General features: G+C 44.0%; 1 protein-coding gene across 2 annotated transcripts in view; it reads left to right on the plus strand.

The window, feature by feature from the left end:
• LOC132700155 (DNA-dependent protein kinase catalytic subunit-like) overlaps positions 1 to 22,368 on the plus strand; it is a 31,562-nt gene extending 9,194 nt beyond the window's left edge. Inside the window, exons 9-21 of one of the 2 annotated variants that reach the window (XM_060667308.1) lie at positions 973 to 1,175; positions 2,177 to 2,913; positions 5,254 to 6,683; positions 7,062 to 7,586; positions 7,641 to 7,822; positions 9,647 to 10,911; positions 13,422 to 13,764; positions 14,819 to 16,190; positions 17,471 to 18,108; positions 19,221 to 19,832; positions 20,229 to 20,467; positions 20,527 to 20,760; positions 21,947 to 22,368. In XM_060667308.1, coding sequence (XP_060523291.1) covers positions 973 to 1,175; positions 2,177 to 2,913; positions 5,254 to 6,683; positions 7,062 to 7,586; positions 7,641 to 7,822; positions 9,647 to 10,911; positions 13,422 to 13,764; positions 14,819 to 16,190; positions 17,471 to 18,108; positions 19,221 to 19,832; positions 20,229 to 20,467; positions 20,527 to 20,760; positions 21,947 to 22,367 — 8,201 coding nt within the window. In that variant the 3' untranslated portion in view covers position 22,368. The remainder of the gene's footprint in view (positions 1 to 972; positions 1,176 to 2,176; positions 2,914 to 5,253; positions 6,684 to 7,061; positions 7,587 to 7,640; positions 7,823 to 9,646; positions 10,912 to 13,421; positions 13,765 to 14,818; positions 16,191 to 17,470; positions 18,109 to 19,220; positions 19,833 to 20,228; positions 20,468 to 20,526; positions 20,761 to 21,946) is intronic. The other variant, XM_060667309.1, reaches the window with a different exon arrangement.
• The last annotated feature ends 715 nt before the right edge of the window (positions 22,369 to 23,083 follow it).

Here is a 23,083-nt window from a genome sequence, read left to right on the forward strand (position 1 = left end):
AAATGAGCAAAATAAATAGCATTCATGCATAGCATGATTCGCAGCAACATAATAGAGACAGCGTAAGTCATTCATAAAATTTAGTGCATTCGGCGAGTTTTTTTTAAAAAGTAAGTTCAAAATCTATACCTCTCTGTCAACTTTTTTTTGTATTAATAGAAGGAAACAATACAAAATACGCAAAGTAAATAGCATTAAACATGATTCACAGCAAAATATTAGAGACCGCGTAAGTCATTCATAAAATTGAATGCATTCAGCGTGTTTTTTTTTTTAAAGAAAATTCAATTAAAAGAAGGAAACAATACAAAATACGCTAAGTAAATAGCAGCAACATAATAGACACCGCGCAAGTCATTCATAAAATGGAGTGCATTCAGCGAGTTTTTTTAAAAGAAAGTTCAAAATCTAGACCTCACTGTCAAGAAGCCCGATTGGATCGATATTTATCTATCTATCTTCGGATAAAACCTACGTTTCAGTTCCTGTAAAATGCGAATCAGTTAAAAAAATGCAGGTTTTCATTTCAATATTTTAAAGTTTATAGTCATTAGTGCTAAATTAAGCGTCTAAGTAATTATAGTCTAGGGATTGGTTAGTTAGACTTTAGTTTTAAGTTTTCCTAGCAGTAGTGGAACATAATTTCTTATTGTTCAATGAAAAAAAAAAGACTTTCAGCGAAATAACTGACTCCGACCTGCCTCATGCAATGTATGATATTTATATGGGGTCAGAGAAGCATAGATAATACCGTTTTTTTTATTTGATCAATAAGAAATTTTTCCATTTTCTGGCCAAAATACTTACGTAATTTCTGTCCACAGCTTATCTTTTTTAGTTCTAGGATTACCAGTAGCAGGATTGATGTTTTTCTCTGAACTTTTTTCAGTTTACGTGAAAATAAATGTATAGGAATATTTATTAAAAAAAAAAAAAAAAACGGCTTGTTTACTCTGACCGCGCCGGTTTCAGCCAAACAACTTACACCGACCGGCTTGTCGGACACGCAGGACCTGGTGGAAGATGTCGCGTCCGCTTTGCTGTGCCTCGCAGGCGACGTCGACCCGGTCGTGCGCCAGCTATTTGAGCCGCTGTTTTTGCAACTCGCTCACTGGTATTCGGCGCCCCAGCAATCGTCCAATCCCCACGTAGCAGTCATCCTCAACGTATTAACAGTGAGTAGTGGACCTTCGGAGCCATATTATTTAGTGTACCACTTTTTAGTGGCGTACGGAATTTCACCTGATTTTGTTTCAATTTGATGATCTATGGTGTTCGCTTAAAAAAAATAACAATATAAGTATTTTATACAAATACATTTAAAGTTGTCAGTATGGGTTTTAGAAGTAAACATGCAATGTATATAACAAAAACTAACCAAAAATTCAGAGGTCACAAGCTTTCAAGTTGCATTCAAAAATTCTTTATAGTTATATCATTCTTCCGTTAAAATGTGTTTAATAGTTTTTTTTTTAATTCCAACGGGGGAAGAGTTGTTTTTTAAGAGTTATTTATTGTCGCACAAGCTGCCATTTTAGAGTGTGGGTTCCAACAGATAGATCATCCTCCCTATAGTCCAGATATGGCCCCCAGCGACTATTATTTGTTTGGATATTTGAAAAAGGACTTACGTGGACGGCGGTTGCGCTAAAAGAGGCTATTCTAGCTCATTTTGCAGACAAACCAAAAGAATATATATTTTAAAGGGATTGAGTTGATAATAAAGAGATGTAATAAGTGTATTGACGTTAAGGGGGATTATATTGAAAAATAATAAAAAATATCTAATTTCAAATAATTATTTTTAAACCGATTGTGCCCGCATTGCCCTCCAGTTCCTCAATAATGTTCTGTAGGTCATTCCAATTCGGACCATATAAGGTAAAACTGGCATCGTCCGCAAATAGAGCACATTTCACAGACCCCAAAAAACGGCATAGATCAGCAACATACACTATAAAAAATACTGGGCCGAGTACGGACCCTCGGGGGACCCCCACTGGAGACTTTCACCAAAGAGGATTTACGTCTGTCATCGCCCGTAAACTAAAAATTAGGCAGTTATAAATCCATTGACAAATTAAATATGGTATAACAGATAAATGTAATCGTGATAAAAAGAATAACATTGATCCGTAAAAGTCTGTCCGTACAATTTCGTTTATGGTTCCTCTAGGAAGGCGCCGCCCACCCCACCAATTCTAGCGTCCGCGATTTCGCTGGCGTCGCGATCGGCGAGTTCGTCAAATGGACGATCAAACAGACGGGCGAAAAATCGCTCGCCAACGATCCCAAGCACGTCCGCGTCATCGTCCGGAAGATGAGGTTCTTCGCTTCGCATCCGGACTACGCGAAGAAACGCGGCTCCACGGTCATCTTCAACAACATTTACCGCGAGTTGCGCGATGAACGCGCGTTACTCGACGTGTTCGCCATCGAAATACTGCACTTGTTCGTCAACGGACTGGCTTCGATGCGGGGGCGTCGCGACGACGAGTCCGACGAAGCGGCGGAAGCGATTAACAAGACGCTGAGGCACGTGCGACGGATATTGACGGAACGGGCGGATTTGTTCCGGAAAATCGACGCCAAGCGTCGCGTGCCCCCAGACGTCGAACCGGGAAACCTCGTAGGCGTCTCCAAGTGGCTCCTGGTCCAGACGGCCAGTCCGAGCAAGTATTGCGGAGACGCGAGCGTCGATCTGTTCGTCCGATTGGCGCCGCTGTGTGGCGTCACGCTTAGCGAGTTCGCGCAGACGCACGTACCCCACTTGGTGTCTTTGTACGACGGCCACGTGACCGAGGAGGCGTTCCCGCGTCTAGTCGACGGTTACGCCTTCGTGCTGAGTCACAACCTGACGAGCGTCGACGTCGACGCCCTAGTCGAACGAGCGGCTCGTTTCGTCGACCTTAGGTTTGTTTTTACGTCAAATGTCTGTAATAATAACTATTTTTTTTTATTTTGAAAAATGCCAATAGTTTGCTAATTAATGATAATGACGTTTTGTTGGTCCATGTGTTGGACAAGTCAAGAGGCAAAGAAAAATAGATTTTTTTTTATAAAATACACCACAATTTTGCAAAATTTTAACATATGGGTGCCAAATAAATACAGACACAATTTAATAATAGTGACATTTTATTGATCCATATAAACTTGGGTTCGACAAGTCAAGTGGCAAAGAAAAAAACATATAAAAAATTGTATAAAATACAGCACATTTTTTCACATGGATAAATAAAATAAGAACACACACGTAATTTAATGATAATGTTTTTTGATCCATATAAATGATAAGTACATGCGTTGGACAAGTCAAGAGGCCAAGAAAAAAAAAATAAAAATTGCATAAAATACAGCACAATTTTGCAAAATTTTAACACATGGATAAATAAAATAAGAACACGCACGTAATTTAATGATAATGATTTTTTTTGATCCATATAAATGATAAATACATGCGTTGCACAAGTCAAGAGGCCAAGAAAAAATATATATTAAAAATTGCATAAAATACAGCCCAATTTTGAAAAATTTTAACACATGGATAAATAAAATAAGAACACCCACGTAATTTAGTGATAACGATGTTTTATCCATCTATATAAATGACAAATACAGTTGGACAAGTCAAGAGGCAAAAAAATGCAGCACAATTTTGCAAAAATTTAACACATGGGTATAAAATAAACATAGACGCATAATTTTATAATAATGGTGTTTTATTGATCCATATAAATTCCTTTTAGACAGTCCACGGAACACACAATCTTATGAGGAATGGTCGCGATCGGACTTAGGCGAGATTTTCCACTATTTAAAAAAAAATGTGTAAAAAAAATGTTTTTTTTTTTTTTAATTTTCTCGAAAGCTGTTTAGCCGATCAGCAAAATTCTTAAATCAAGATACGCTGGGGATCCGGGACTGTAGTGTTTTTTCGATCATATATTGGGTTTTTAATTATGGACAAAAATCTAAAGAAAACCCTGAAGAGTATTCTTTCCCAGAGTAAATTATTGGCCGTACACCGGAATTCCTAAAAAGTATGGCTAATTGTATTGTAGACCGCATCCATAAAAGTTTCCGTGAACGGAAATTAGGGACAGTTCTATGCCTGTATAAATGGCGCAAAACCGAATAAGACTTTTTCGCCAACAAAGGTACATATTCCTCGAATCTAAGTCTTCAGTCAAATATAACACCGATGTTTTTATTACATGTGGGATACTTGTTTAATGTTAGGTTTAGGAGAAAAGAACATTACACTGCATTTTTTAGCATAAAGTTAAAGATTATGCCTAGAAGAATATAGGGGTGGTATGGGGGCCGGATGGGCCTGGATGGTCCTTGGCGGAAGCGGGGGGTGTCGGTTTTTTTGGTATCGGTCAAAATTGTTTTTTGCTAGTTGAGCAAATATTAGTTATATGTCTTCTTTGTACGTGTTGGTCCACGACCAAAAGCGAAGATCCTCGACGGAAGTCGGCAATGGGCGAATGATCCTAGCAGTCGAGCCCAATATTTTTTGTGAAACGCATAATTGAATTGTTATGAAAATCCAAATTTCATATAATTTAGGATCGAAGGAGTAAAATAGCTGAGTGTCATCAGCAAATGAATGCAAATTCAAATATTCGACGGTTGTATAAATATTAGAAATATAAATTAAGAATAATATAATTCGAAGGACGGAACCTTGCGGCACAGCTGACGAAACAGGGAAAAATTCAGAACTTACATTGTCAAGGGTAACTCTCTGATATTAGAGATTTTAGAGGAATCTAAAGATATAAGTGCAGTCGCAAGACCATTATCTAAAAAAAAGTAGTTAAAGTAGACTAATAGTACTAAAACTAAATCTAATATTCCAAACATTGAACGCCTTGCCCCAAAATCTCTAAAATCTAATCTGGATATCGTAATCCTAAAAGCAACCAAAGGAAATGCTACGGTGGTCATAAACACAAACGAATATCAGGAAAAGATTCAAGATATTCTTACAGACGGATCATGTCGTCAACCTAAAAAAGATCCTACTTCGTCTATGCAACGCAACCTCAAATCTGTCCGTGAAAAAGCCCTCGTCCTTACGGACTCTCGCAGATTCACAAACCAGGATTAACTCTTCAATATGTAACTTCATTATTAAAACCCTTTACAGGGAAAACTGACAGTTTCGTACTTCATTGAACAATTACAAAGTATTACATTGGGTACACAAGGTATTCGTATATACAAAGCCGCTGTTTCTTCCAGCAGCGAGAACAAACCGGCGTGTTGCGCGGCCATTTTGAAATTAATCGACGCGTTGGTCAACCACGTCCCCGACAACGCGCTCTGGCGGCCGCAGCTGTGGACGCTCGTGCGTCGCGCCCTTTTCGAGCCCCACGCTTTGGGACTGGACGACACGCAGTACGTGCGGGTGGTTATCGACTCGCTGGTGCGCAGATTGCCCCGCCACCACTTGGAGGAGCTGGCGGCGGCGCTCCGCGCTGACGTAGACCTTCGCGTAGACCTCGGCGCCAACGCCAACTACGAACAACGACAACTGCTCAAGGGCCTGTTAATTTTGAAGCCCCACGCGGCGTTCGGGCCTCCTTTGAGACTCGTAGATTCGCTGATGACCAATTTCTACTCCCACCTGGAGGACGGCGTCGTGTTTCTGCCCGACCTCTCGGAAACCGCTATAGAACTCTGTTCCCTAGCGCTAGACTACACTTTATCCGAGCCCGAGGAGTTGAGGACGTTAGTGGAGCACCTGGCGAAGCCTTACGTGGTGAAGGCGCCCGACGCCGACGCCACCGCGTTCGGGGGTTACCTGGCGACGCGCTTCGGTGACGCCATCCTCAAACACCTGTCGGAAGACGTGGAGATCATTTTTCGAGTCGGTGCCGGCGCCGACGTCCTGGTGGAACTCGCGTCTCGCGTGCTCATCTACATCGAAAGGGGCGGTGCCGGAGCTGCGCGCGCGCAGCGAGCTCTGCTGGACTACTGGCCCGCGTTTCGCGACTATTTCGACCAAGGTCGCGCGGAGGCGGGGTTCGAATACGTCAAAAAGCTCGCGGGGGCGTTCGGACGCAGCGACGAGGTGAGACGCCGCGTATCCGACTGGCTCGAGGGCAAGTTAAATACGGGTCATTTCCTCGGCGTCGCGCTCGTCCTCGTCGACCTTTGCGAGGGGGCCGAGCCGGTCGATTATTTGACGCGCGCGCCCGTACCCCCCGAGGGGGCGGAGCTTCTGCTCGCGGCCCTGCCGTCGGTCAGGTCGGTGCCGATCTTCGAGTTTATCGTCCGCCTCTACGGTGCGAGCGAGATCGACGCGATTCCCGCGGATCTGCTCAGGTGTTGCCTGAACAACAACCGCGAATACGAGGCGCAGCTCCTGAACGCCACCCTCAAAGCGTGTCTGGACCCGTCCGACACTTTCCGGCAGCGCGTCAAGCTCTGCGACGGCGTGTTGGGCGTCGTCCTCAACCATAGTTCGCGAGTGGCGTTCGAGTCGTTCGTCGCGGACAACGTGGATCGCCTCGTCGACGATTTGGAGGGCGGTACCTCGGAGGCGGGGCGTCGCATCGCGTATTTCCGGGTGGCGGAAGTACTCTTCTCCCGCATCCCGATGGCCGACGAGAAGATTCGCCTCCGGCTGGTCACGCAGTGTTTGGCCGCCTTCAAAAGCCCCCGAAACGGTAACGTAACGTAACCCCAATCGGAGTGACGTAATCGAAAATGATCCTTACGTCTTAGCTACGTAGCTACCGTTTTTAGATGCGTATACAAAAGGAATACGTCTGTGATAATTATGCAAAAAATCTAGGGCATACAGTTTTAAGGCTTCCACCTTACCACTGTATATTTAATCCCATTAAACATGTTTGACACCAACTGAAATTTGCCATTCATAGTAACGATGTTTTTCCCCGGGTCTTTCCTTAATTCGTATCAGTTAGTCACTTTCTTATATCTATGAACATATTTTAGCCCTCGTATCCAGGGCGCATACACAATGCAATTACATCAATTTTGCGAAGGTTCCATAGAGAGAACGTTTTCCCTCTGCGATGCAGGTAGCAAAGAAGAGAGACGCAAAACGATCTGCGCCGCGTATAAAGCGCTCGCCTCCATCGTGAGCAATTCGATAAAGTTGTCGAGTTTCTATGAGAAACTGTTCGTCCGTGAGGAGGACGGCGTCGACATCCTGTGGCGCTCCCTGGTGGACGTCGACGTCGAGTACGACTTCGCGACGGACTTCGCGTCGCTGCCGAAACAACGGATGGAACTGGTCCACATCCGGGACGGCCTGCGTCGCGACGGCGAGCGTCGCCTCGTCTACCTCGAGTCGCAGAAACTGTTCAACAGTTCGCTGAGCCAGGACGTCACCAAGTACGACTTTAACACCGCCGTTTTGAGGGGCGGAGTGGCGACCGACGACGTCGACAATGGGCGGAGCGAGATCGTCTTGGACGGTACCGAAGTGAACCGACACGAGTGCATGGCCACCGTTTGCGGTCTAATACGTCACGTGTTCGAAACCGGAGTATACCGATTGCCGGATGAAGGCGAGACGCCTACGTTACCCAACTGGATGGAGGGTGAATCAGGACTCGGGTCGTCCTCCCAAGATTTGACTGGTGTTTGATCTGCAGGTGTGCGCTGTCTACTCCTCGACAAAAACACCCCTAGAAACGTGAAAATCTTCTGGGCGAAGGTGATCGACAACGTGGCGGACGTGTTCCGCCATTTTGCGGCGCACTTCGTCGAGCCGCTCATGAGGTTCGTGATTGACAACGTGGCCGGTACGGGGATGAACTACTTCGTCTCGGACGTGGTAAGCATTGAAGGTCGGTAGGGAGAGAGAAATTTCTCGCAAGTAAAAGGATTTTTGGAGGGAATAACGTTTTTTTTTGCAGAATAACAGTGTGAATGTGTCTACAATTACCTTTATTGCAAAGATTAATAATAAAATATCTAACCAAAACATCTTTGATTTATTACATTTTTTCCAAAATTACATTTCGCAAATAATTAAATTGCTTCAATACGGCGAAGTCGAGATTAGAAGCTATTCTGCTTCACCACTATCTATTCTACTTCACCACTACCTATTCTACTTGACCACCGGCTATTTTACTTAACCACTAGCGATTCTACTTAACCACTATCTATTATACTTAACCACTACCTATTCTCCTTAAGTACTAGCTAATTTACATAACCACTAGCTGTTCTACTTTATCACTAGCTATTCTATTTAAACACTAGTTATAAAATTTATACTCACCAATTCAGTAGTTCGTCCGCTTAAATAATTTTGTACTTTAAGTTGGGGGAAAATTTTCTTATTATCTTGAAGTTGCAAAATTTTGCAATTTTTTAATACCTAAAGTTAGTCTGTCCAGGATTTTAGACGACCCATTTTTAATATATTGTCTAATATACTAAATTTATTATAAAATATGTTTCATTATATTATCAGCTCTGTGAAGGTCGATTTACATTCGGATCTTCTACTAATATGGGAAAAAACAAATATCAATTCGATTTTTGAAAAACTCCCAATACTTCAACCATAACGCTGCTCCACGTTACGCGCTACACAGTCTACAAAACCAAAAACTAACCAAAATTGCATTTCATAAATAACTAAAGTGCTTAAATGTGGCGAAGTCTAGCTAGAAAGCTATTCTACTTAACCACTATCTATTCTACTTAACCATTAGCTATTCTACTTGACCACTACCAATTCTACTCAAACACTAGCTATTCTGCTTAATCACTAGCTATTCTACTTGACCACTAGCTGTTCTTTTAACCAACACCACTACTAAAACTTGTATTGGTAAGGTAACTAGAAAATCGATCAGTAAAAAAACTAGATTAAAATCTTGGATGACTTAGCGGTCTTTCTATTCGTAATAATGACAAATTAAAAAATAATGCGTTTTAAATATTCTAAATGATTATAAAAAAAAATCTCCCAGAATTCTAGTCAAATCTTTCAGTTCTACAGGTACATTCGATTGCCTCCACCTCTGTATAGACGTACATACTGAATTGAAGGAAGTAAGGCATTTCTAAAATTACATTAACATAATTGAAATTCATTAATACTTATATAGTTTCTGTCGTACATTGTAATGTACTACACATTTCTACAAATATGTTTAATATTAATAACCTTGTCGCAAGTCTATTTATTGCATATATTTTTTTGGTCTCCTTAAGATGAACACACAGTTCTCTTCAACTTTTCCTGATGCTCGATATTTTGTTTCTGTGTGTGCGCGTGTGTTTCGATATTTGTTAGGGGTTCTGTTTCTGTTCTGCATTACCCTATGAATTTACTACCCACAATTAACTGAATTCCTGTTAAAAAAAAGTCATAAAATGTTCACTTAGTAAGATACATTTTAAATAAGTTTCAAACTTGATATCGGTATAAAAGACGCTGGTTCTAACTTAAATATTCTGTCACTCGATCACGTACACGTCACGTCTCAGCTGTTGGCCGAACCGAATTTGAACATACGTCCCTTGGTTGGCATTGGAGTCCGTTGTTCCTCGGTATAAATTGTTCAATGTAGGTTTAATTACACGTGACTGCGCTATGGAAGGTCTAAGGGATCATCGACCGCGAAATAACGAATTTCAGATGGTGACGGTGGCGACGTGGTCGTCGCACCTAGGACCGTACGACGACAAGAGGGCGGAGCTTTGCTCGAGAATGCTCGCGTTCGCGGTCGGCCATTTAAATAACGAGCGTCGCGACGTTTTCAAATACCACGTGGAACTGATCAAGCTGGTGGTGGAAAACTGGAAGGACCGCCTCCGTGGTCGATGCCCTTCGTTGTCGGCCAGACTGGGATGCGCGACGTGCGACAGGAAGGCGGAGATCGGAATCCATCTGGCGTCCGTTTTCCTCGCTAACGGGCTTTGTCCCGACGCCGCCGAGCTTTGGGCGCAACTGACGCGTCTCCTAAACAGCGACCTATCGTCAGTTTACAAACCGTGCGCGGAAACTTTGGGCCTGCTGTTGGATTACGTCCGGAAGGAACTTCCGCAGCTGGAGGAGAGTTACCGCGACCAGCTGAGCCGGATTTTGTTGAAGCCGGACCTGGACATCAACAAGTACGCCTATTGCGTCGAGGCCGTGGTCATCCATTACCCAGAGGTCGTGGACCGGTATCACGCGATGAAGATTTTCAACCACCTCGGCCAATCGAATGACAATTTGAAAGTGATCCTCCTCAAGATCGTGCTGAGGAACGTCGAGACGCTGCGCGACGTCCCTGATTTCCGGGCGGAGAAATGGTGCGCGCATCTCGAATGCGAGAACGTCTCCGTGCAGATGGTCGCGCTCGAGATCGTCGCGAGGGCGTTCCCGACTCTAGCGACCTCCGACGACGAGTTTCGGCATATTTTGCGCGCGCTCGCCGGTCACTCGTCCAATCCCAACGTGTTGTGCCGCGCGCGCGCCTACGACGTCGCGACACTCGTGCTGAACCACAATCCGGACTCGTCCGTCTGCCGGAAACTCCTGGTGCGCGGACTGGGCGATCCGGACGAAGAAATCCGCGCGAAAATCCGAAAGTTTTGGAGCGAGAGTCGGCTAATACCGTCAGGGATACGGGAAAAGTTCCCGGCACTGCTGTCACTGTTCTATTATCCCGATTGCGAGGACCGGTTCCTGAACGACGTCGTTTATTTCCTGCTGGACTCCGTCGCGACGGACGGGACGCTGTTCGAGCATCCGCTGGAGGACTGCGTCTACGAGCCGTACCACTTGGAGACGGACTGGAGGCTGCGACCGCCTTCGGCGGTGCCTCTTTTCGCCGAGACGTTCAGCGACGACCATTGGCATGCGTCGAGCGTCGGAGACCTACGTGCCACGCGGACTTCCTTCGCGTTCACGCCGACGTAAGCACTATAGTCCGTTTTTTAATCCGAGAGAACCGTAAAACGTTTTTCACACGGGTAGAAAGTGTCACTAACCGTTATTAATGGAAAACTTTAGAGAAACATGGCCTTACGATCATCGTCAAGGCTCCCGAGAGTGGCAGGTAGTTTTTACAATCGTAGAATCAAGCTTCTTTTCCAGCAGTTATTGGCTATTTGTTTCTGGGAAAGCGGAACACCACGCCAAGATAAATATGTTCGAATATAACTGGAAGGGAATTTGCTTGCCAAACATCCTCTTGGCGTCCTCAGACCTAAACTGCACATGCTTATATATAGTTTGAGGGGGGCGGAGTTAAGATTGTTCGGTTGCTTATGGATTTCTTTGATAGGACAAGTGATGACATACAAGAATATTAGGCTTATTCGTGATTGTGTTCACGAACTGCTGATGAGTTTATTTGTCTTAGTCTTAAGGTCTTTCATGTTCTTCGAGCATAGTTGGTATTTTTTCGTCCGTTCTCTCCGATGTATCCTTTGCCGCATATGCATGGAATGCTATAAACTCCAAGCATCTCAAATGGAATTTTGTCTTTGACTGCAAACTGAGGACGAGAGAAAACACGAGAAAATTATTATAACAAGACTTGATAACAAATTTTTGATGAAACCGCCCGCAATTGCTCAATAATGATAATAATAATAAAACATCTTTTATTTATTACATTTTTTCCAACATTTCATTTCAATTAAAGTGCTTCAATATGGCAAAGTCGAGCTTAAAAGCTATTTTACTTAACCACTAGGTATTCTATTAAACCACTAGCTGTTCTACTTAGCCACTAACTATTCTACTTAACCACTATCTATTTTACTTAACCACTAGCTATTCTACTTCATCACTAGCTATTCTACTTGACCAGCACTACTAACACCACTACTAAAACTTGTGTTGGTAGGATAACTAAAAATGTGATCAGTGAATAGCTAGCTTGGATGACTAAGCGGTCTCCTGTTTTCTATTCGTAATTTGATGAAATTCGTTAAATTTTAAAATTAAAGAGAACTATGATTAACCCAATATTTGAATCTAAACAAAAGTATCCAAAGGTATTATCAAGTTTTTAATTACAATATGTATTATCCTGACTAGATTTTCCACTGTGAAGGATCTGGGGATTTGATTTCACCAGACGCTCTCTTTTGTACCTCACATTACTAAAATGGTTTCCACCGTAATGCAACTGTTAAATTGTTATTTCACTGACTATGGCTCGCCGGTATGGTCATCAATATATAACTGCCACACTCAGTCAGTCCATGGATAGTGTGCAGAGAATGTTACTGAAGTAATGTTCAGGGAGAACGGTTCCTATCCTGAGAGGGGAGTTGATCTTGATCTTCTGCCGAAAAGCTTCGCTGTACTGCCTTTTAGCTTGCGCAGAGATTTGCAATCTGTTTCATTTCTCCATAAGTTGGTTCATTGCGGAGTCGATTGTCCGTTTCTTCTGGAACAATTACGATTTCATGTGCCGCGACTAGAAGGGAGACATTTGCAATATTACGATTTTTCTTTCTCCTTCTTTCCCTCTGGTATATGTATTGGATGATTTTTATTTAACATTTTCTGTACAGTCGAAACTCTATATAGCGAAATTGAAGGGACTGCTTTTTTTTTTCGTTATAAAGAGTTAAGGCACTTGAAAAATAACAATACGCATATGTGTTCTGTAATATTTAATTATTTGGTTTTGGAATATGGAGAAGTAACATTTTCCTCCCCTTTAATTCTGCATCCCATTTCCGTATCTCCTCTTCAAAAATTTGCGATGTCATCCATGCAGACTGTTCACTGACTGATGTTCTTAAAACATCGTGGGTTCGTTGATTTTCCAATTACGACTAGACACTCATATCGGCAGCTACTAACACTATACTTTTCGCTTCTAAATTTAAGAGTTTTATCTGGAGTCATTTTGTAAAAAATACTAGTTTCGTCAGCATTAAAAATGTCGTCAGCAGGGTAGTTTTCTGCTAGTTTTGGCCACGTCTTCTCCAGCCACGTTTCTGTCGACATCACGGGCTTCGCTACTTATCTGTCCATAATTTATTCCATGTCTCTGTTTGAACTTCCCCAACCATCCTTCCGAAACCTTGAAATCGATAATGTCAAGCTTTTCAGCAAACTTTTCTGCTTTTAGTTTTACAACAGGTCCAGAAAGTGGTACATTTTTAAGACGTTTTTTCTTTCGGTATAGAGAGTGAATTCGTTATACAGAGTGGGTTAATACATAGCTTTGTATGGAGACATAATAGTACAACAAATTTTGTTCGTAATACAGAGTTTTATGTTATACGGAGTTTCGCTATAGGCAGTTTTCACTGTAATTGTTGGAATTGTTACCTGTTGGAAATAAAGTGCTATTATTATTATTATTACATATTTATAGAGAAAAGAATACCGGCAATGCCACTTTAATAACAAACCGTCAACAGGTATTCCATTTATTTGTCACTTATTTTTGACGCAGTACTACACTCCGGGAGCAGGAGATCACGCAAAGGACCGGCTTGGAGAGCAGCCTGCTGATCGGTGGGCGTGGCGACGACCCCTTCGTCGACCCCAACCGAGTGCGACTCTCGGGGGATTACAGGCTCCCGAAACGTCGCTTCCTTAAAGACAAGGCAAAAATCGCGGCGCACTACGCCCACGTGGAAGTGACGAAGAAAATCGACAGGGCTGCAAAAAGGCGGGAAGGCGTCGTGGAGGCGGAGAAAAAGGTCACGATCTACCGGAAGTACAGGAAGGGCGACTTTCCGGACATACTCATCACCCTCGACTCGCTTATCGGGCCGTTAAAAATGCTCACTTTGGTAAGTGCTTGCGTGGGGGATAATCACCTAGCATATTGTTAGCCCGTACGTTAGTTTGGTTTAAAAAAAAAGAATTTCTTCTATTTCTACAGTTTCTTTGGGACTAGGCCTAGTTTTCCATCGATGTACTATCATCCATACGAAACATATCGGTATTAAGAATATAAAGGAATAACGTATAGTATTTTCGTTAATATCGTTAATTTTCCCGTTTTTGTAGTTCCGATGCATTTGCAATTTTTTGAAGTCGTCAGGCGGAATTATATCCAATCCTATCGACTGCGCCAATTTCATCAACCGAGCGCCCTGATGTTTGAAACAACGAGAAAGGCGTTTTAAAGTTATATTATTTAGAACTAAATATATAAATAATAAATAAAAATAATATGTTATATTTTTATGAAAGTCAAAAAATTAAAACGCACTCTTCAGGAATATTAAAATAAATACTGTAAATATTTTCTAATAAAGTTGTCTGTTAATAAATTAAAAAAAAAGTTGTTGAAAGTGTCCTCCACCTCCTCTCTGCCTAGAGGTACATACATACATAATACATATCTGACATAATTGAAATTTATTAATACTTACATAGTTTCAGTCGTTACAGTGTAATGTACTACACATTTCTACAAATATTTTTATTACTGATAAGTTCTTTACTTTGTCGCAAGTCTATTGCATATATTCTTTTGGTCTCGTTTCTTACGCATGCTTGCAACTCCTGTCTTGTATTTGGTCCTTCAAGTGTTCATGATTATGTTGTCCCTTCCTTACGATGAATACACCATTCTCTTCAACTTTTCCTGATGCTTGATATTTTGCTTCTGTGCTTCTGAGATATCTTTTTGCAATAACTGGAATATACATATATTTATTAACCTTTAATCCTTTGCACTAAACATGCAAAATGCTTTTTTTATGAGCTACTATAAAATATTAAATCAATTTTGCCTCGTTCCGTATCTCAAAACTTAAGACGTTTTGGGCATGTGTTCATACGTTTATTATTGCCATTCGATTAGAAAACACCCTTTCACAGAGGATCTTGTTTCAGCACGACACCAAACTGTCGAAGGAGTTGTTCTCCGTCCTCTTCAGGGGCCTGTCCGTCCATATTGCGGACGATCGCGACTCTTACGCTGACGCCATTAAACGCATCTTCACCGAATCGGTCCAGTTCAACGCCCATCTCTTCTCCGTCCTATTCGACGTCCTGTTGGAACAAAAACGACTCGTACGATTCGACTCCGACCTCGTTTCGAACATCAGTCGCCAGAGCGGCCTCTTATCCGTCGGCAGTTTCCTGCTGGAGGAATACATAGCGGACGGTGGGGACGTAGAACCCGGTCCGAGCAAAAGAAGTTTCCGACAAGACGATCCAGAGACGCAACACTGGATCAGACTGGCCGAACTCTACCGGGAGATAGGCGAGTGGCCCTCGGTGCAGACGATTTTTACGGAAAAAACTCTATGCGGGGACACGGTGAAGATGGCGATCGCGATGGAGTCGCGAGGAATGTACAGGTCCGCGCAGGACCTGTACGAGCGGCTCCTGCGAGAGGACGACTCGCCGGAACGCAAGGACTTTTACTACGAGTCCCTGTTCAAGTGTATGGCTCGGTTAGGGAGCTGGGATAAGATAGTCGGCGCCGTTCAGTCGATGGCCGATCCCGTTTGGCCCGCCCTCTGGGACGGCGACTGGCACCAGCAGAAAATAATGCCGTGGTTGGTGGAGGCGCAGGTGAAAAACATCCAATTTGGCGAAGGCGTCGGTTCAGGTCCTTTCGTGGCCGACATCAACGCTTCGCTCTCCACGCCCGATCAGGCCGCGTACCTGACCCAAAACTTCTCCAAGGAGCTATCCCTCTTGTGGCTGATCCACGGGGACGTCGTCCAAGCTTCGCAGTACTGCCGCACCGCCGTCGCTCACTTTTTAAACGAATGGCAACTGGTCAATCCCGCCTATGCCGACGTTCGATACGAAAAATTGGTCCAGTTGAAGAGCATAGTGGAGATACGGAGATTCGTCGAGCTCGCTTCCACGTGGGAGCAAGACACGCCGGAGAAGTTGCGTCGGTTCCTCGATCTGTGCAAGCGAGACGGTCGGGAGTCTGCCCCCTGCGAGGAGACGCTCCTCAATCGCAGACTCTTTATACGTCTGCTCGAGCGCAAGATGGAGGCGCTGCGGGAATGGGATACGGTTCGCGAACTCAAAACGACCAAGATCCTGCTCGATATGGAGTTTATGGAGGCGGCGGCGGCCGACGGGAATTATTTCATGACCAGGAAGTACTTTAGGAATTACGTCGGCGTCGCCCATCGTCGCCTGTCCGCCATCCTGACGCGTTTGACCTACCTGTACGCGGAGAACGTGCGGGACCCGAGCCTCAAGCTCGACAAGCTGCTGGAGGCGCTCGAGCGGATCGGTAAGTTTCGTCCGGTTCAAGGCCTAGCTTCCTGACTGACTCGCATTCCACTCTGAGGTGGGCGGAGCTAAGGAAAGGGCGCGAGACAATGCGTTGGTCCGCCTCCCTCGAACAATATATAAGCGGTTTCAGTTAAACTCTGAGGAAGCCAACAACCAACCAGCCAACAGCCTCTGTTTGACGTATTTTGCCGTTTTTATGGAGGCTGGCAAAAAAATCTTTTTGAGTCAATTTTTGAAGCCTAACTTGAATGTAGGTACCCTGTGTCCCATTTCGGTCGCTACTGAGGGGTGTGTCCGTTGTTTGGTTTCTGGAAATTTGAAGTTTTGCGATGCCCCTCGTATCTCGGATAACCTATGAAATGTCTGAAAGATGAAAAGCGCATCCGATATAGATCTTTACGTAGAATTCAGCGGAGCAGCCAGTTTTTTTTTTCTAAATGGTTTTTTGAATTTTTTTTTTATATTTTTTTTAACGAAACGCGTTCTATCTATATAAAGGGGTCCTCAAAACCTTTCGGCTATTCAAAAACAACGCCGTGTCGAGTGTGGGCGGTCTTTTTTTGGAACTCTGTGGGTCGCAACCGAATCCTGTGATAAGACCTGTTGTGACGGGAGATGAAACTATGTTTCTCTATTATGACCCTCTATCAAAAAAAGAATCAAGGGAGTGGCGTCGTAAGGGTGAAGCACCTCCATGAAAATTCAGAGTCTGCCAGTCGACAAAAAAGGTGATGGCCACGATCTTTTGGGATTGTGAAGGAATTCTTTTGATAGATTTTAAAGAAACTGATACCACTGACCAGAGGCGTGCGTCTTTTGCACGATAATGCACCTGTCCATACTGCTGGTGTTGCACAAGCTGCCATTTTAAAGTGTGGGTTCCAACAGATAGATCATCCTCTCTATAGTCCAGATATGGCCCCCGGCGACTATTATTTGTTTGGATATTTGAAAAAGGACTTACGTGGACGACGGTTTAACGACGAAGTTGAGTTAAAAGAGGCTGTTTTAGCTCATTTTGCAGACCAAACCAAAAGAATATTTTTTTAAAGGGATTGAGTTGTTAATATAGAGATGTAATAAGTGTATTGAAATTAAGGGAGATTGTACTAAAAAATAATAAAAAATTGTTACTCTACTTTGTTCCTTTCATATTCAGGCCGGGAAATTTTGGCGCTGCCCTCCTATTTTAAACTTTCCTACACTGTTTCTCAAAAGTCTTTACTAAACAATCGAACGTCGTCCCCTTCAAGCTAACGTTTGCCAATTTGCGTCCAGGCCAAATGACTGACGGCAACTGTAAAGAGAAACTACAATCGGCTCTCGATTTCTTCGACGTCAGCGGAACGGTGACGGAAGTCCTGAACGACCGTCCGGATCTCTTCGAGCCGAACCGGAAGAGGATTTCGGAGATTTTCGACACGGTAGACGAGCCGCCGACAAAAATCGCCGCCGAAAAACTCAAATCGCTCGTGCTGGGAGCCGAAGTAGACCGAGACGAGTCAGACCCGGCCATAATTCGGAAAGCGCTCGTCAAACTCGCTTACTTCGCGAAGGACGACGATCGACGTTCGGCCGATTTCGTCATATTCGTTTCGAGGGCGATGCGATTCGGTTCCGACGAGGCCAGGCAATTGTTTCCCTGCATCCTGCTGAAGAACGGCCTCGACAGCGAACTGAGGGCGTCGTTCGAGGACGAAACGCGAGAGATACCGACGTGGATGTACTTGGCGTGGATTCCCCAACTGTTGGCGGCGGGGACATCGACCGTCGACGCCATATTAGAGAGGATCGCCGAAACTTACCCCCAGGCTATGATGTACGCGTATAGGCTGAGCCAGAAGAGGACGGAGCCTCTGGCGAGGCTGCTGTCGAGCGAGCCGTTGGTCGATAGGTTCGTCGCCGCCCTTTCGAAGGTAGTATAAGCGAGCATTTTAGCAATTTTAGTACCCAACTCCCGGTGGGGCCACTTACGTCACCGAAAGAACCGCGAGCAAAAAACACCCACGTAACACGAACAACTCACTAGCCCGTGTTATATATATATATATATATATATATATATATATATATATATATATATATATATATATATATATATATATATAATTTCGTGGAAATCTGAACTTTTAGCTCTTATTTGTTTTGATAAATGGATTTTCATCAATTAAAAGCCACCTCAATTCAATACGAGGGCCGATCTTTTCCCACATCGAGTCGGGCACCTCAAAAACATGCTTTTTAAACGCATCAATCGCTTCCTCTATTGTCAAAAATCGTTGGGAGTAAAAAGAAGTCATTAGGTGCTGAATCAGGACTATATGGTGGACGGCTCACCAATTCGACGTGTTTAATACTCAAAAGTTTGCACTGATCGGTGACAACTAGCGTTGTCGTGGACAGTGATTCGTCTTCGGCGGTTGGTTTTTCAAATTTCCTCGAAGACTTTCGGCAAACAAATGGTTTTGTACCATTCAGAATTGACTGTTTTACCTTTCATCAAAGAAACAGTGGCAACGTGGCCAGTTTTCCTGAAAAAACAGGCTACCATTTGTTTCGAGTCGACTGCCGCTTACTTTCAGGTTTATATGCAACTCCAATAGTCGAATTAGGTTCATCGATTCATTTGTTGTTGAGTTAGGCCACGTCTAAAGTTGAAGTTCCATTTTTAACCGTCACAATTTTCTTAAATCATCACAAATAACACTCTTTCGCCAAAACCTAACCTCAAAATGTCAAACTTCCCTATGAAAGCGTTAGTACGCCAAATGGCAAGACTAGTTTAAGAAAATCGCAAAATATAAAAGGCAGCACTGGTACTACACCAACGGGAAACTCCATCTTGCCAACTCTCAAATAGACGAGCAAAGTCCTCAAAAACAATTCTATATAGGAGAGGATCGCGACCGTGGAAAGCTACCCCGTCACCTTGCTTTTCGTAAAAGCGTGTCGAGGTCGCCTTTCGGGGAGTCGGGTACGAGAATTTCGAATTTTTTTCGTCCGAAACGTCTCTGTTCACCGCACAAAGGTGAAAGTGCCACTCGTCTCCCTCGGGGATTACCTCAAAAAGATGTACCGCTGCTCCGATCCTGACGAAATTATGAGTGCGAAGCGCGCATTGGAAGAGGACATGTTCGACGCGTGCGATGGTTTGCGAGGACACGCCTACGATTCCGTCAAACGCTTCAAAGCGCTCATCGAGAGGATCGCGTCGGCGAGCGAGCCGGAAGTGAGACGCAGTTTGCTGGCGGAAGTGGATGCGAAGCGCCAAGAGCTGCTGACACAACGGGGCGGGACTTTCTCCGCCGCCCTCAAGGACTACTGCCCGTGGCTCGCCGCATTTTCCGCGAGCCAATCGGATTTCGAGCTAGAGGTGCCCGGACAGTACAGCGGGGAAAAACCGCCATTGGTCAAGCACCACGCTCGCATATCCATGTTCAGACCCAACGTAGCGGTGATGCGTTCGATGCGCAGGCCCATAAAGGTCACGATGGTCGGTATGGACGGTAAGGAGTACCCGTTCCTGGTCAAGTTCGGCGAGGACGTCAGGCAGGACCAAAGGATCGAGCAGCTGCTGCGCCAGATGAACGCGATTTGCGCCAACGGTGGCCGAAAGACGCACCAAGTTGTAACCTACCAGGTGACGTATATGTCTTGTACTATACTACTATATTATCTATAAGTATAAACGAAACAGGTAAGAGTCGCCGGGAGCTAAGTCTGGAAAGTAGGTAGGATCGTAGATCGAGTTATATCAAAGTAATTACCAACTCCACACTATTTAGTGACATTTTTTAACAATTATGAATCTACAACAACAAAATTAGTAAATATTTTAAAGTTTCACACAGATTTTAAACCAAAACGGTAAGAGAATAAGATGGAGAGATGTACGTAGAAGGCGGGGGTCTTCTTACCGTGCCACGGCATCGAAAAAAGCATTTAAAGATAGCAAGTTGCAAATGTGACGCTATTGACTACTTAGATACTTTCTTGTCGTTAAACCTTATTTCTTTTGTAAGTTTTTTTTTTTAAGGTGGTACCACTCAGCAAGCGTTTGGGCATCATTCAGTGGGTGGAGAACTGCCGACCGTTGGCCAGTTTCATGCTCAAGCAGGGAAAGTTCGGTTCCGTGGCCACGAAGTATGAGAAATTCTTCGTCAAGGCGGAAAACGACATCGAATCCCACGGTCGTACGGCCATGACGAAAGGCCGCGACAAGGTGGTGCCGTTTTTCGCCGGTTTAGTCGGCGAGATCCCCTCTGACGTGCTAAAGTGAGTCCCCTTGCGAAGTATCTCGCGCAGCGCCCTCTATCGCGCCTTATTCTTTCCAGAAAGGCCCTCTGGGGCATCAGTTTCACTACCGAGAACTTCATAGCGTACCGCGACAACTTCGTCGAGAGTTACGCGGCAACTTCCGTGGCCCAGTGGCTTCTGGGTATCGGCGACAGACACCTGGAGAATTTCATGGTGTGCACCGATACCGGCAAAGTGGTGGGGATCGATTTCGGCCACGCCTTCGGTACCGCTACCCAGCTATTGCCGATTCCCGAATTGGTTCCCATCAGGTAACCCTTAATCTTTTATTATTAGATATTTATGAAGGGTTTATAAGAAACCTTGGCCCTTATCACAGTTTGTACAAATTTGTTTTGGTTTTTTGAAACTTTTGCCCCTAAACTTAAAGCACCCAATCGATATTCTACGGCTCAATTAAAGACTGGACCTGACAGAGGTGGTAAGTGCCAAAAAGAAAGATTTTGGTTTTTGTATCATTTTCTGGGAGGTGTGCGTTCTTGTCCCTATTGGTTTACGTTCAAGTTCAATGTGTCGTTTGTTGCCTTAAGTTAGTGTTTCTCATTTGGTCCCTTCTTGTCTTTGTCTTTCGTTGTGTGAGGTTCGGTCTGATGCAAAAACTAACCAAAACTAGCCAATTGACAGTTCAGATTAGGTTTTTGTGTATAAACACAATACACGTGTGCCAAACAAGACGATCCATATTATAATTTACATATTACATTTTTGGAATCCCTGGTTAAAATGGAGGTCACTTTCTTAAGAAATTCCTATCCAAATTTTGCATAGTTTAGACAGAAATCGAGGTTGTTTTTTGATATTTTACATACAGTCACAAAAAGTAGAAAATTAAATTTATCGGAAGCCATGGAGATTAACAAAATGAGACATTGAAATGTATTGCTTAACGATCAATTAGATTGAAATACCTCTCCTTTATTAAACTTAAATTCTCACAACATTATATTTATTTTCATTATATATTTTATTGTAATTTTTCGGTATATATTGTAGCACGTGGTTTGTAAATATTATATTTGATAAAGACAGGGTGAAACAAGCGTCATGTGAAAATGTATAATTTTGGTGAAAATCTGAACTTTTGGTTCATATTTATTTTGTTATATGTGTTCTTACTACTATATTATTAATATTTTGGAAAGCCAACGTTCGTAATACTAAGGTTAGGTCTTTATCTATCTATTTCATTCCTTTTTATTTTATTTTATTTTGTTTTTTATTATTTTTTGTTTACGTAAATCTTATTTTATATTGGGGGGTGGGCCCATTGATAAATAAATAAAAAATTAACGCATTAGTTTTGTGTTCCTACTCCTATATTAATATTTTTTGGAAAACCAATGTTCGTGATACCAGGGTGGCTCTTTATCTATTTCATTCTATTTTATTTTGTTTTTTACTATTTTGCGGGCTCTGGATATTTAACGCTCCTTCCAGGCTAACCCCGCATATTTTGGCGCTGACGGAGCCGTTGAGAGAGAGAGGCCCGTTGAGGCACGTGATGATCGAGTGCCTGAAGTCGCTACGACAGAACCGGGCCGCCCTGCTGGCCACGATGGAAGTGTTTGTGCAGGAACCTTCTGAGGAATGGCTGGAGAACGCGCCCGACTACAAAACGAAAAAAGTCGATCAAGTGCGCAGGAAACTCGGGGGGGCGTCGTCGGTCGACATATTGATAGAAGACCTGGAGGCAAATCGCTCCAACAGGTTCAACGAGGCGTACGCGGGGCTCGTCCGGGAGGTGGCCCCGGGCGGTTCGCCGATGGGCGTCGAGGAACAAGTGGACGCACTGATCAGACACGCCACCGATTACAACCTGTTGGGCAGGATGTGGCGGGGTTGGACTCCCTGGATTTGAACCAATAAAAACGTTGTAGATTTCAAAAATATATTTGGCCGTTTGGTTCCTTTTCTTTTTAATATTTACACTCCCTCTGGTGCACCGTTTGTTTACCTATTCCTCCTGGCCCCTTACACGAGCCCAAAGACCAAAAACACAGGGTAAAAAAAACACGAAGCTCAGATATCGTACTTCACCTCACATCGTTAACTAAAACACCGGCGGCATCGACCGCCACCGCCGCCAACGTGGGGTCCTCGTGTTCATCAGCGCCGGCCACCTTTAGCAAACCGCAATCGAAGTACTCGGGCCAGCACAGCCGGAACTTTGAGCCCTCGGCGACCAGGTGGATCAGGTCGGACATGCTCACCGCTTGCACGGCCGCCGAGTCGTACAAGTCCTTGCTGACCCTCTGCATCTTGCAGCTGAGCTTGATGTAAGCCAGCTGCCAGGGGTCGGTTATCGTGACGACCACGTGCTCGAGCAGGAGGTCGTGCGGCAACTCAAAGTAAAACAGCGGCACCAACTTGTCGCCGCCGACCGTCACGAAGGGTATAAGAGTTTCGCTATCGTCGACGGAGAAAAAGCCCCACCTCTTCGGGGCGTCCTCTTTGAGTAGCACCAGCACGTCGTAACAGTCGCTTAAAAACGTATCGATGTTCGCCACTTCGTCTATTTCCAGCAGCAAGTCGGTCACTTCGTAGGGGCCACTCAAAAAAATCGAATTGCACAAG

This window comes from Cylas formicarius, unplaced genomic scaffold (assembly GCF_029955315.1).
Source record: "Cylas formicarius isolate icCylForm1 unplaced genomic scaffold, icCylForm1.1 PGA_scaffold_3__17_contigs__length_32017465, whole genome shotgun sequence".
Lineage (NCBI taxonomy): Eukaryota > Metazoa > Arthropoda > Insecta > Coleoptera > Brentidae > Cylas > Cylas formicarius.